General features: G+C 42.2%; 1 protein-coding gene across 6 annotated transcripts in view; it reads right to left on the bottom strand.

Annotated features, from left to right (window-relative positions):
* Nucleotides 1-12,445, bottom strand: part of PCDH17 (protocadherin 17) — a 98,736-nt gene extending 86,291 nt beyond the window's left edge. For 5 of the 6 annotated variants that reach the window (XM_042927383.1, XM_042927399.1, XM_042927405.1 and 2 more), the window contains exon 1: nucleotides 8,436-12,445. In XM_042927383.1, coding sequence (XP_042783317.1) covers nucleotides 8,436-11,024 — 2,589 coding nt within the window. In that variant the 5' untranslated portion in view covers nucleotides 11,025-12,445. The remainder of the gene's footprint in view (nucleotides 1-8,435) is intronic. The other variant, XM_042927390.1, reaches the window with a different exon arrangement.
* Nucleotides 12,446-13,059: the final 614 nt, after the last annotated feature.

Genomic DNA, 13,059 nt, shown 5'->3' with positions numbered 1-13,059 from the left:
GCTAACTCCCTTTTTCCTCCAAACACTAAAAGAAAAAATGTTTTTTTCTTAGTAAATTTTGCTGAGATTTTAAGTATGTTATGTCTCAAACATTCTATTTCCTTATCGTGATCTCATCTACTGAAATGGAGATATTGGCAAAAAGCACATGCTGGCCACTTTACACTCTGGTAACATAATGCTTCGCATGGTAATCATAGGTGAATTTCTTGTATAAGTATCAGTTTTGCATATGGAATTGCTCTGGTGAAATAGCAAAAAAATCTTTTGAATGTTCAATCACAAAACAATCTCAGTATACTCTGATAAAATATGCTGTGTGAAAAATAAAATAAACAGCTTTAAGCAAGGCATTTATACTGGGGTCGGTGAATTGAAAAGTAACATATCTTGAGGGCAAAAACTATCATTTCAAAACTGATGCAAGTGTTCATACTGCAAATAAATATTTAAGAATTTATCTAAGACATTGATAGTGTAAAATTGGGCTATAGAAATAAGAAAGACATTTAAACCACTGTGACCATTTCTGCCTACAATAAAATACCTGTTGCATTTCTGCTTTATAAAAGTAAGCCACTGGAATTTAGGAAATATGTGTACATTTCAACTTGGGTTTTATTGAATGTGAGGGCATGGAAAGTCTAGGTATAACTGTAATCTAATCATTGCTCAGCAATATTAAAGATTCAGGAAGAAATACTGGAAAGAGGTATACCAATTGATGACTTATGTGTAAATCACATTTTTTAAAAGTCATCGCCAAGAAGAAAGAATATATCTTTCTGAAGAAAATATATCTAAAGAACCATACTTGTTAGAAAGAACTTATTTAAGGATACTAGGGTGGCTCAGTTGGTTAAGCATCTGACTCTTGACTTTGGCTCAGGTCATGATCTTATGGTTGGGTTCATGATACTGAACCCTGCATTGGGCTCCATGCTGACAGCACAGGGCCTGCTTGAGATTCTCTCTCTCTCCCTCTCTTTCTACCCCTCCCCCACTCGTTCTCTCTCTCTCTCTCTCTCAAAATAAATAAATAAAAACTTTTTAAAAAGTCACATTGTAAGTTTAATCTGTTATTTAATATATATATATATATATGAACTTTTCTGACTATAAACTCATTATCTACAGTATGTATTAATATAATTTACAAACATGTAACCGATGTCTCTTAAAAACAGTATATATTTACAAAACACAAAGGCATAGCTTTGAAAACTTTAAATAGAGTTTTAATGCTCTCACTATCAAATTCTACAAAGGCTGCTTTTAGCTGATAAAGAGAGTAAATAAGAAATTGTCCTTTATATAGTCCCTTTAATGTGTTCCACTAATTAAAAATCAATCAGAAACATTACTTGTTTAAAAAATATTAAACATTGTTCATACAGGCTTACATGATTACTTTTATCTGCATCTTGCTCATTTTGCATCTAACATAACTATGGTTCTTGACTATATTATTGAACAGAAATATAAAGAAAAGAATACAAGTGTTTAAATATTTCAAAATGGCTTAAAAATGCATTTTAATACCATTAAATTATTTTAATATATTCTATTCCTCTAATCAAACCAAAGTCTATTTATGTAGATTAGCTACATCTAAAGTCTCATTTATCCAACCTGTATTTATCCTTTGATCACAAAGCTTGTTAACTTAAATGGTCTTTTATTGTTATGATTCATTTTCCCATAATTATGCTGTTTAACTGCCTTATTTTTTGAATAAATATATGCAAACGCGCCAATCATATTCAGCACAGTTATGCTAGATGTTCAATGAACTGTAAGAGCCATTTCACTACAATAAAACTGCCTGGAATAGATCCAGGGGAAGGCCGACAAATACTAGTAATCAGAATGTCAGTAGGACCAGAACAGATAGAAGTGTGTCACATGTATATCAATAGATTCTCTCAAACACTATCTGAAACCAATTTTACAGTCTATCGCTGGAAGAACTTTGTGCATACAAGTGAAAGAGGCCACCCACACAGTCACAGTTTTGCATCTGTATTTTTGTCCTTTTTTTCCCTTTACCTTAAAAATACTGAACTTGTACTTCTGCAGTAGCAAGGAAGCACAAGCAAACTTCTGCTTAGTCACAGGAGGGAAAGTTGATGTCATTAAGGACTTCTTTATGATAGATAATTTATTTCAGGAGACCAAAGGATAGCAATATATCACTGTCAAAGCTAGTGGTGAAAGCTATGACTAACTGTAAAATACCGTGTGCCACTGAAGGAAATTCTTGTCAACGTCTCCTTTACTAAAATAGGTTGACAATAGATTAGTGTAGGTCTGATGAACTTTGAAAGTGTTTTGTAGGTGGGTGGCAGAAGTCACAGTGTCTTCAAATTGATGGGTAAAATGAACTTCACGCCATTCTCTAACAAGTATGCAGTCATTGGTTAAAGGAATTCGGTACAAAAAAATAAATAACTAAAACCTTCCCTAATGACTTTGCTAAAATATGACTTTAAGATAATTCCCTGTGGGATTTATTAAACAGAAGTATCACTGAGGGGAATACATTCTGGAGCAATGACTAATATCATAATTAGCAGGTGCATTTGTAAGAATTTACCCATTATTGAGTGTATTGCAAGACACCTCAGCATAAGGGGGTTAAGTTTTACTTCCTAACTGGCATGAACCCATTTAAGTGGCTTCATCTTCCTCCTGTGGTTGTTTCATTATCAGAGCTCAAGGTGTATATTCTCACAATGCCTCCAGCCATCCCACTATCGTCCTGGAAGACTCAGAACCTAGATGAATTTTTTTTCTCTTAATCTACATAAACTCCAACCTATTGTCCATGGAAGACCAGTAGTTCCTCAACTTCTCCTCTGTTCTAGAATGCCTGGCTCTAATGAACTTCAAAATGTTTGAAGTTTGAAAACGGTACAATCAAGTTTACATATATTTCCAAAGAAAAAATAAAGGTTGGTGCTCATCCTTAAAAAGAGGAGAGCTGCCTTTGAATTAAAAAATATATATAAAATGGGCTAATATTTGTGCTTGAGTATTTATATATATTATTTGGGAAATATAAAGACATATATACATGGATACACATAAATTTTGCCAAGAAGTTTTATTGTTCACATTTTCATAAATATAGCCAGAGCCAACCTTCACTGTAATAAGTACATGTAAACCTTTATTACTCTTAACATAAAATAGTTTCTTAATTTATACCTTTTATTTTTATAGATATATTTCTATTGCATTGTATTACATAAGCAGCACTAACTAAGTGCTGCTTAATAAGTAAAAAAACTTGAAACCTGACAGTGGTAGTGAAACATAAGAAAATATAAATATTATATTTGTAAATAGTATTAAATAATTATCTGGAGATTTTCAAAGTTTTTTTAATTTTAAAATATGTATATTTCTTAAGTCCCTTAGGAGAGATATTTGAGATTATTTAAAGGGTAACCAATTTATTTTAACCACATATATACATCTATATGCACTGTAAAATGCGAATAATGTATAACTTCAACTTTATTAAGAAAAGTTTCTAGAAATTACCTTCGTATTTATTTATTTTAATTTTTTTATGTGGCTTGAACAGTGTAGTCATAGGTGACAATGTTTTAAAAACTGGAAATTTTTTTGTGTGTGACTAAAAAATATGATCAAGCAATTGAGATTGGAATTTTAGGACATACTCTTTTATGCTCTGATAACTTTCATGATCACACACAGTCTTAAATAATATTAAGATGCCAAGAATAAAATTCAAAAATCTTCCATGTAGGCTTGAATATGATAATATTTATTGAAATTATAAAACTCACTCACAGAACTTAAGTAAAATTATAAACTCACTCATACACTCAATTATCTTACTCCTACATTTTAAAAAGACTGATGAATAATCATCTCAGTGTAAAAATGATGAAGTATTTTACCTGGCTGGAATTTTGGAAATTTTATTGAAAACTAAAAACTAATGGATGAAGAAGTTATTACCCATGAGTAGTTATATCAACCAATAGTAAAACTAAGATTATCAGGTTCCTAGCTCATATAGTTAAAAAACTTTTGTGTTTTCATTTATTATAAAATAAAGAAATGTACTCAAATTTACCATGGAGCTGAGATTTTCATGGGTGCACACAAAACTTACATGAAAACTAACAATATATTAAAAATGATAAAAATAATTTGAATTTTAAACTCTTCTGCAAAGAAACTCAAATCGCCTTGATGGCTGATTTTTTTAATCAAGTATTTTTGTACTTTATACTATTTCAATATATGGTAGCATAGAAAAAATGTTTTATGATTGTGTACTCATGTTAATTTAAAGTAGAAATTTAAAGCTATTATCTATAAATTACAAAAAGAAAGACAAGTGGACAAGATACTACTCTTGGAGACATGCAGTAGGACAGAGACATCCCCTTCCTATCCAGCCCACCATTACCCTTATAAATAGAGATGTATATAATGTTTATGGAAATGAATGCATGTAACTAATCAAACTGTGTCCTCTTAGAACAACACTGTGGACAAATATCCTCAGAATTTTAAATGAAGAAAGAAATTGCTCACACTTTTCATGTTTGTTATTGAAATCACTGACATACTAGAATATGAAATTTTAGGATCATGGTCTTGGGAGCTCACTGGAGTTCCTATAGTCAAGAATCTCTTGTATTAGAGAAGTGGGACTAAAGGCAGACAACGGATAATGTTGCTAGTAAAGATATACTTTTTCTTTCACCTTTTCATTCTAAAATACTGAGTTTATTGTCTATGCTTTGCTACTTTAGTCCTGGATGCTGCAATCTCATTTTTATATATTTGGATTGACTATATTCGCCATGTGTTTAATTCCTTTTTATTGAAAAGGCCATGCATATATATCAAAAGGATTTTCTCTTTCTAGCACAAAGAGCCTAAGGTCAATCCTAATGTGAATCTTTTGAAATTGAACTGTAAAACACCACGTGAGAATGTAGAATGTATTATTTTTTAAAATGTATTTTAGCAGATCTTATTCTGCTGGCTCAATATATTTTCTTTGAGATCATATTGAAATGCTTTCAGTAGTGCCATAGAAAAATCTGAAAACACAGATGTTCAAACAAAACTGGAAATTCTCCCAATAGTGAAGAAATCCCCACTCTCTTCTCAGCCAGGCCTTCTTTGAAAACACCTGTTGAGAAGTTACCCTGAGACTGAACAAATAATTCTTGATAAGCCTCGATATGTAGTTAATCGTGACAATTAGCAATGATCTCTACTTGATTTTAGATTCTCATATTAACATATGAAATAATTCACATGGAAATTACTCCTATGAAAAGCACATTTATAAATTTGTATAACAATCTATTTGCCTTACCTCCCACAAAATCTGTGCTATTTTTCGAAATCTGTGTTATAGCTTTAAAATGAGTAAAATATTTCATTACAAGAATGTTGTATTATGATTCACATTATTGAGGCTATTTTAATCTCTAGTCTGTTATTTAAAACTTCATAGACTGACTTTACTTCACCTGAAAAACTTGGAGAAAACCTGAAATAAAACCCCTTTTCACAAACCACTGTTTCTACATATGGTTACATGTGTAACCAGCTTACCGGATTGTTTTGCATTCATTTTTAATAAAAATACTCTCATGCTCAAGAACCTACAGATCTCATCCTTAAAATTTTAGACCCTGAGACTCACAATATCATTCGATACTTAAATGAATCTTAATTTAAGCTGTAATATGAGTCTTTTACATCTTGAAATATTTAAATTTCGTAACGCCCATCTTTACCAGTGTATTGCAAAACAATTACAAAATACTGTCATTCCATCAATGAAAATACCCGGGGCGTGCCTTCTAAACAGCACGAAATTGCTGGGAAGTAAAGGTAAACGAGACCTAGCAGCTGTTTGTCCCAGTACACTCTGTGGATTAAAATACTACCTTCAGAAATACGTGTGAGATTAGCAGTGTGCTTCCTTAGCAGGCTGTGTTAAATGCACACACTAATAAATACACTCTGAAACAAGATTATGGATACCTGAACACTTCAATTTAAGCATGTCACTTCAGCACAAAGTGTTTGCAGTGCACTAGTTTAAAAAGAAAGAAAAAAAGGAGGGTCACTATAGTTAATTTACTCTGTTCTCTATAATAGGCATTGAGGAAAGCCTGATATATTTAGGAGGAAGTTAACATATTAGGAACTTACAAAGCGTTCTTTATAAGACTGTAAAAACTCAGCAGAAAAAAAGAGAAAGAGAGACTGCCTGTTTTAACAGTTTACAGCAAGGATATTCCTAGGGCGGAAACAATATGGGAAATCGAGTCACCTTGGAAAAAAATGTCAAGAACTTAAAACTGAAACTTTTTCTGGGTTTTCATGGCATGGACTAAAATTCTAGAAAAAGGGAATGGCAAGAAGTGTGCCCTTTGTTTTACTTTTAAATTATCTGTCTCTTTCCCTGCATGTACGAGATTTTCTTTGGCTTAAGTTTTACTGCTAGTAGGAATCATCACCATCATCCATTCCTCAAGCAATGAACATCTTAAAGAACAGCATGGTGTAAATACAGTATAGGCACCCCTGTTCTTCAAAACCTTCTGGATACTCCCATCCAAATTCGTTTCTCACTAATCTGACCAAGGAATCAGGCTTGCTGATAATTCTACTGTACCAACTTCATTGTTACTGGAACCTAAATAAGAATTCAACTACCAGCACTTGGAATGGAAGATTAAGCATTAACCCTCTGTGATAACTTTACAATTGTCAATGACATGAATATAAGGTATATAACGTGTGTATACATAAAATGATTGCAGAGGATGTATGACTATATATTTTAACATACCTCCCTAAGGAGATTATCATAAATAAGTTTTACACAGTCACGGGAGACTTTCATAGAAACCACAATATTTTCCAAGGGGGATATTTTTCGTTCAGTCTTATATAGACATCAAAAAATCATAATAAATGGTATATAGTAGACACTGTAAAAAGTGGGATTTAATACTACAATCAATACTTTAGTATTCAGTAGCATCGATTACAAGAGTCTGCTTTACAAGGACATTAACTATCATAAGAAAATATGTTTTGCCAACTTTTAGCATTTGTCACACTTATCATGTTAGAAAAGATAAGGTTGTGATATTTTACTATTCATTTTAGTAATAAAAACATTTACTGAGTCAAATGTCATTAAAGGGTATTTGCTTTTCAAAGCATAAAATTATGAACAAATTAACTTCATTTGCCCCAAACTAATCTTCCTCCCAAAGTGTCACTTTTAGTTAAACTCAATTTTGAATTTCAAGTAGTGCCCATCCAGAGTAATTTGTGGCAACATGCGTTTATAATAAGCAGGAATTAAGTTTTTCCTGTGACACAACTTAATAGTTGATAAAAGAAGTTAGGCAAAGTATAGTTACCTGCTATTGTTAGAATCTATGATGGGTCCGTCATTTAGGGTTTTGAAAAAATACATCAGTAACTTTGGATTATACAATTTAAAATATATTAAAGACCACTTAAAAATACTGAAAATACACAGTATGCAGACTACATGCATTTTTGGTGCATCAAGTGCCTTTAATGCCAACTTTGCCTCCTGTTTTCAACCGTGTAAAATGAGTCTGTGACTCTTGGGTATACTCTGTTGCTTTCTCAATGAAACAGATCGGGAAAACTCCAGGACAAAATAATTATAAACTTTTCATCGACAGTTACTGGTCATGATCCAGAGCCTACCTCAACTCGAATTTTTGAAAGAGCTTCAGAGCAAAATTGGCATATTAAAAGTTTAAAGCACAGTAAGGCGTTATGCTGCAGTTTCCGCTGAAGAAAAAAGTATGACTCATGTTCCTTAAAACACTTTTTAATATGTAAAACTGACTTTTGGGGGGGGGGGGAGGAGTGAAAACTTAGCTCAGATTCAGGCTCTGGAATTCTGAGCGGTTGCTATTTTGTACTTGAAGAAGAAGTTAACTTCTGAATATTGGAGCGTACATTTCTCTCATTGTTGGTCCGATTTTTAAATAGAATTCAAAAGCAAATTTCACTAAAACATGTTTTTTTTTTTACTCTAGGAATCCTTTGTTACTGAGAGAAATGTAGAGCAGCGAATAAAAAATAAACTCTAAATCCTGAATACTGCTAACATTTTTAAACCTATAAAAATAATCTTTAAAATACAACCGAAGTAAGACATTCACATCTTTGAGATTTTAAACTATGAACATGGGAGGGGCTATGTATAGGGGATGTCGTGCACGGAGTGGCAAAAGCGGGAAGCATCTTCATTTAAAAATTTCCCCCTCACTGCTGCTGGCAGTGCGGCTTGTCCTGTTCCAAAGGTTTCAGGACAGCTCCAAAATCAGCAATAAAGTCAAGTCCGAGTTATGCTAACAGCCTCTTACCTGAATTATGGACATCCGAGTGGCAGGGGTCTCGCTTGCATTAGTTCCTTGTCCCGTGAAGCTGGTGTGGCAGCCCGCGTGCCCCTGAGGAACAGTCAGGTTGTTGGAGGCCGGTTTGAGATACATCACCTCCGACCGGGGCGAGCTGAGGGGCAGGCGGGTCTGGTAGTCGAAGTACATAGGGGAGGTGGCCAGGGAGGGGCTGCTCACCACGTTCATGACGTTCATGGCGTTCCTCTCTTCCACCTCGCTCTGCACCAGCATGATATCATTTTTGTTGATCTTTTTCTTCTTGCCCTTGCCCCCGCCCAGCTGCGGGTGGCTGTACTCGGCGATACGGCAGTTGTAAGTGCGAATCTCCTTGTTCTCGCGCTTGCACTTGACGGCAATGGTGATCATGGCCGCTAGGAGAATGATGGAGATAGTGCTTAGAGTCACGATGAGCGGCAGCGACATGTCCCAGTGGTGCTGCTCGCCGTTGACCCGAGGAACCCCTTCGGGCAAGGAGCCGCTCACCGAGCGGATGATAAGCTTGGCCACCGCGGACAGGGTGGGCTTCCCGTGGTCCGTCACCTTCACTACCAGCTCCACCACTGGCGTCACGTCCTCCCAGAAGGGGTGCAGCGTGCGGATCTCGCCGCTGGAGGGATCGATTTCAAACAGGTGGTCGTCGTTACCATCTACGATCTCGTAGGTGAGGCGCCCACTCTCGCCGAAGTCGCTGTCAAGGGCGCGCACGGTGCTCACCAGGTAGCCCAGGCCGGCGTTGCGCGGCACCTGCAGCTCAGCGGTGTCGTTCTGCAGCGTGGGCAGCACGATCACCGGCGCGTTGTCGTTCACGTCTAGCACGGTCACCCTCACCGTTGCGTTGCTCTCCAAGTGCGCGGGCGCCCCCGAGTCCTTCGCGAGCACCTTGAACTCAAAAGCCTTGGTCTGCTCGTAGTTAAAAGAGCGCAGGGCGTAGATGGCCCCGTTGGTGGGGTTCACAGACACATAGGTGTAGATGGACACGTCGCCGATGTGCGAGGGCAAGATGGAGTAGGACACTGTGCCGTTTTGGCCCAGGTCGGGGTCCTGCGCGAGCACTGAGCCCAGGTACTCTCCTGGGATGTTGTTTTCGTGCACCTGCAGCACATACAGTCCCTTGGTGAAACGAGGAGGGTTGTCGTTCTCGTCCAGAATCTTGACAGCAAACGACTTGGTGGAGTTGAGTGGAGGCGAGCCCCCGTCCCGCGCCACGATTGTCACGTTGTACTCGTCCTGTGTCTCGCGGTCCAGCGGGCGGTCGGTCACCACCGTGTAGAAGTTGTCGTAGTTCTCCTCAAGCTTGAAGGGCACCGAACCTCCGGGCCCGCCCAGGCCGCCGCCGCCGCCCGTCCCGCCTCCGCCCAGTACCCTGCACTGCAGCTGCCCGTTCTTGCCCGAGTCCCGGTCAGTGACCCGCACTAGGGCGATGACGGTGCCGGGCGGGGCGGCCTCGCTCAGCGCCCCCTGGCGCACGGAGACGAAACCGATGGACGGCGCGTTGTCATTGCGGTCGATGAGCTTGACAGTGACCTTGCAGTGGGCTGGGATGGGGTTGGGCCCCAAGTCTCGGGCCTGCACGTCGATCTCCAGCATCCCATTCTCCTCATAGTCCAGGTTGCCCTTGACACGGATCAGGCCGGTCTTAGGATCGATGGAGAAAAGCTCTCTCACGCGGTCAGGCACATAGCTGCTGAAGGAGTAGAGCACTTCGCCATTGGGACCCTCGTCGGCGTCGGTGGCGTTCAGATCAATGACCACGGTGCCCAGCGGGGCATTCTCTGGCAGCTCCACCAGGTAGGAAGGCGCCTCGAAGACCGGGCTGTTGTCGTTAGAGTCGATCACCTTCACGTTGATTTGCACGGTGGCGGATCTCGGCGGCTCGCCGCCGTCCAGGGCGGTCAGCACAAGCGTGTGGTGGTTCTGCTGCTCGCGGTCCAGCGCCTTCTGGATAACCAGCTCAGGGAACTTGGTACCGTCGCCGCGGGACTTGACGTCCAGCGCGAAGAGCCCGTGGTCGTCGCGCGTGAGCAGATAGGTGCGGAGCCCGTTCTCGCCGGCGTCGGGGTCATGTGCACTGGTGAGAGGGAAGCGGGTGCCGGGGGCAGCGTTCTCCGAGATGTCCATCTCGATCTGGTCCGAGGGGAAGGAGGGGGCATTGTCGTTGATGTCCTGGATCTCCACCTTGATCATGCAGATCTCCTTGTCGTTGGCGAACACCTCGAGGGACAGCTGGCACTTGGCATTGTGGCGGCACAGGGACTCACGGTCGATGCGCTGCTTGGTGTAGAGGAGCCCGCTGTCAGCGTCCACGTCCAGCAGGTGCGGCGCTGAGTTCTCCAGCACCCGGTAGCTACCCGACTTGCTTCGCCCGCCGCCGCCAACGCCGCCGCCGCCGCCGCCGCCGCGCTCTGCGGGCGGAAGCCCTGGCTGCAGTCGAGCATCCTTGCCGATGTTGCCGATCACCGTGCCGGCCCCTTGCTCCTCCGGCACCGAGTAGTTGAGGTTTTTGAGCGTCAGGGCAGGGGCCCACAGGAGGAAACAGCAACAGATGGAAAGGTACATCCCAGACCGGTGGGGTGGGGGCAGGAGCAGCCGAACTGGAGGGGCGAGCGAGTGGGTGCGCGCCAGCCTGGGGCTCCCGCGCGGCGTGCGCGCGCGACACGAGCCACAAGTCTGTGGGTCCTTCCTTCCCTCTGCTCCGGGGCTGCGGCACCGGGCGGTCTCCTTATTCCGTTCAAGTTCCCCGAACCTGTTGATCTACAGCATCCGCACCGGGCGAGAAGCGGCGGCGCAGCCAAGCTGCAGGGGCGCGGAGCAAGGCGGCGGCTCCCTGCGGCTGGGGGGCGAGCCCGGGGCTTTGTCTGTTCCGCCGGGACTTGGGGCCACTCGAAGTTGAGCGATGAGGCCGGCGATAAGACGGAAATCGCGTTTAGAAGGGGTGGTCGAGAATCCTTAGCTTTTGCTGGCTCCCGCCAGGGCGCTGCAAATCCACTCCCGCGGCAGCCGCCGGAATACTCTTCACCTCGGGTGGGGGAGGCAGCGGGGAGGTGTGTCTTCAGGCAGATGGGAAAGTGAAATCCTTACTTGTTTCTCGTCTCCTGTGATGAAACTGGTGGGGACGCGGAGCCACGGAGACAGAGTCAGATAGATTTTGAAGCTTCGCCGGAGCCCTGGGAAATGTCTGCTGGCTTCGCGGGCTGTTGGGTTTTCAGGCAGTGTTTTGCTGCATTTAGAGATCTAATCTTGCATTGCTGGCGGAGGCAGAGGCGGCGGCGGACTGCATCTCCCAGCCAAGCGTATTTTCTCTCTCTCTCTCTCTCTCTCTCTCTCTCTCTCTCTCTGTCTCCTTTCCGAGCAGCCGAAGGGAGGGGAGGAAATGCAGCGCAAAGAACTAGTGTCCCGATTTGTAGTTTCCTCCCTCCACCACGCTCCTCCCTCTCTTCCTCGGAAAAGGCTCTCCCCGGAAAGCCACAGCCTGATCGGCGTTTGCGGTGTGAGTCCGTTGGGAGGGTGTGGGGGGCGGATATATAGCTCTATCTCCGCCTCTGTTCGTGGAACACACACTCTGTGGTTTCTCTACGCCGAGCCAGGAGCCGCCGCTACCATCCCATTCTCTCCCCGAGAGCGAGGACTTGTCTCGACGCAGTTTAATTCCAGTTTGCTTTTCTTCCCAGGCGAGAGGAAATCAACAGGCAACTCATGGTTGGATGTGCCGATCTGGAGGGGGAGGGGGAGGCGGAATAAAAAGGAAGGGGGAGCCACCCTCCCAGGGCTCGCACACACACTCTCCCTGTCTCTCTCGCTAGAAGGGAAACAGTCTCTGCATTCACAGGGCTGGGCTGTCAAGTGCCTCTCTTTTCTTTCTATTCAGCATCTCCTTCCAATGGCCCTGCCTCCCAGTCCTCTTCATCTAGAAAGGAAAACCTTGGCGAGGAATAAAAGTGGTGGATATTCGAAGCGAATAAAGTGCGGATTTTGTTTTTTTTTTTTTTTTCCTTCCCGTCAATTTTTTTTTTTTTTTTTTTTTTTTTTTTTTTAATAGTAGGAGTGGGCTGGATGAAAGAGCCACATCAAGGTTTGGCGTGATGCGTTCTGCAGTCTCGCTCTCACAGTCTCTCTGGGCGGCTCGAGGAGGGCAGGGAGGGGGCGAGGCGCTGCGGCCGCGGCGGTCCAGCCAGGGGCGCCCACCGCCTCCCCCGAGAGCTCCCTCTCTGCGAGGGGATGTTAGGCACGGGTCTGTCTACACATCATCTCGGGTTCTCGAGGCGCCTCGACGCACGGGAATGACACATCCAGAAATGCAGGTGTTGCGATCTGCCCGATGAGTCACAAGCAGTGGAACGAATCGTATTCACTCTCGCCTCATGGTCCTCCCTTCACAGACATTAGTTGCGGCTTCTTCCTCCCGCTTTCTCTGACTCACTCTATGGAAAGAAAAGCCAGATCCACGTTTTGGAGGAAAAGAAAAAAAAAAAAAAAAAAAAAGCGAGAGAGAAGGGAGGGAGGGAAGGAGGAAGGTGTAGCTGAATCCAGCAGCACTTTTACTCTACCTCTTTCTGCCGGGGTCCGAGGCTCTGGAAAACAAGACGTCTGTTTT

This window comes from Panthera leo, chromosome A1, assembly GCF_018350215.1.
Source record: "Panthera leo isolate Ple1 chromosome A1, P.leo_Ple1_pat1.1, whole genome shotgun sequence".
Classification (NCBI taxonomy): domain Eukaryota; kingdom Metazoa; phylum Chordata; class Mammalia; order Carnivora; family Felidae; genus Panthera; species Panthera leo.
Note: the sequence above shows the minus strand (reverse complement) of the source record. Positions and strands in the feature narration are given on the sequence as shown.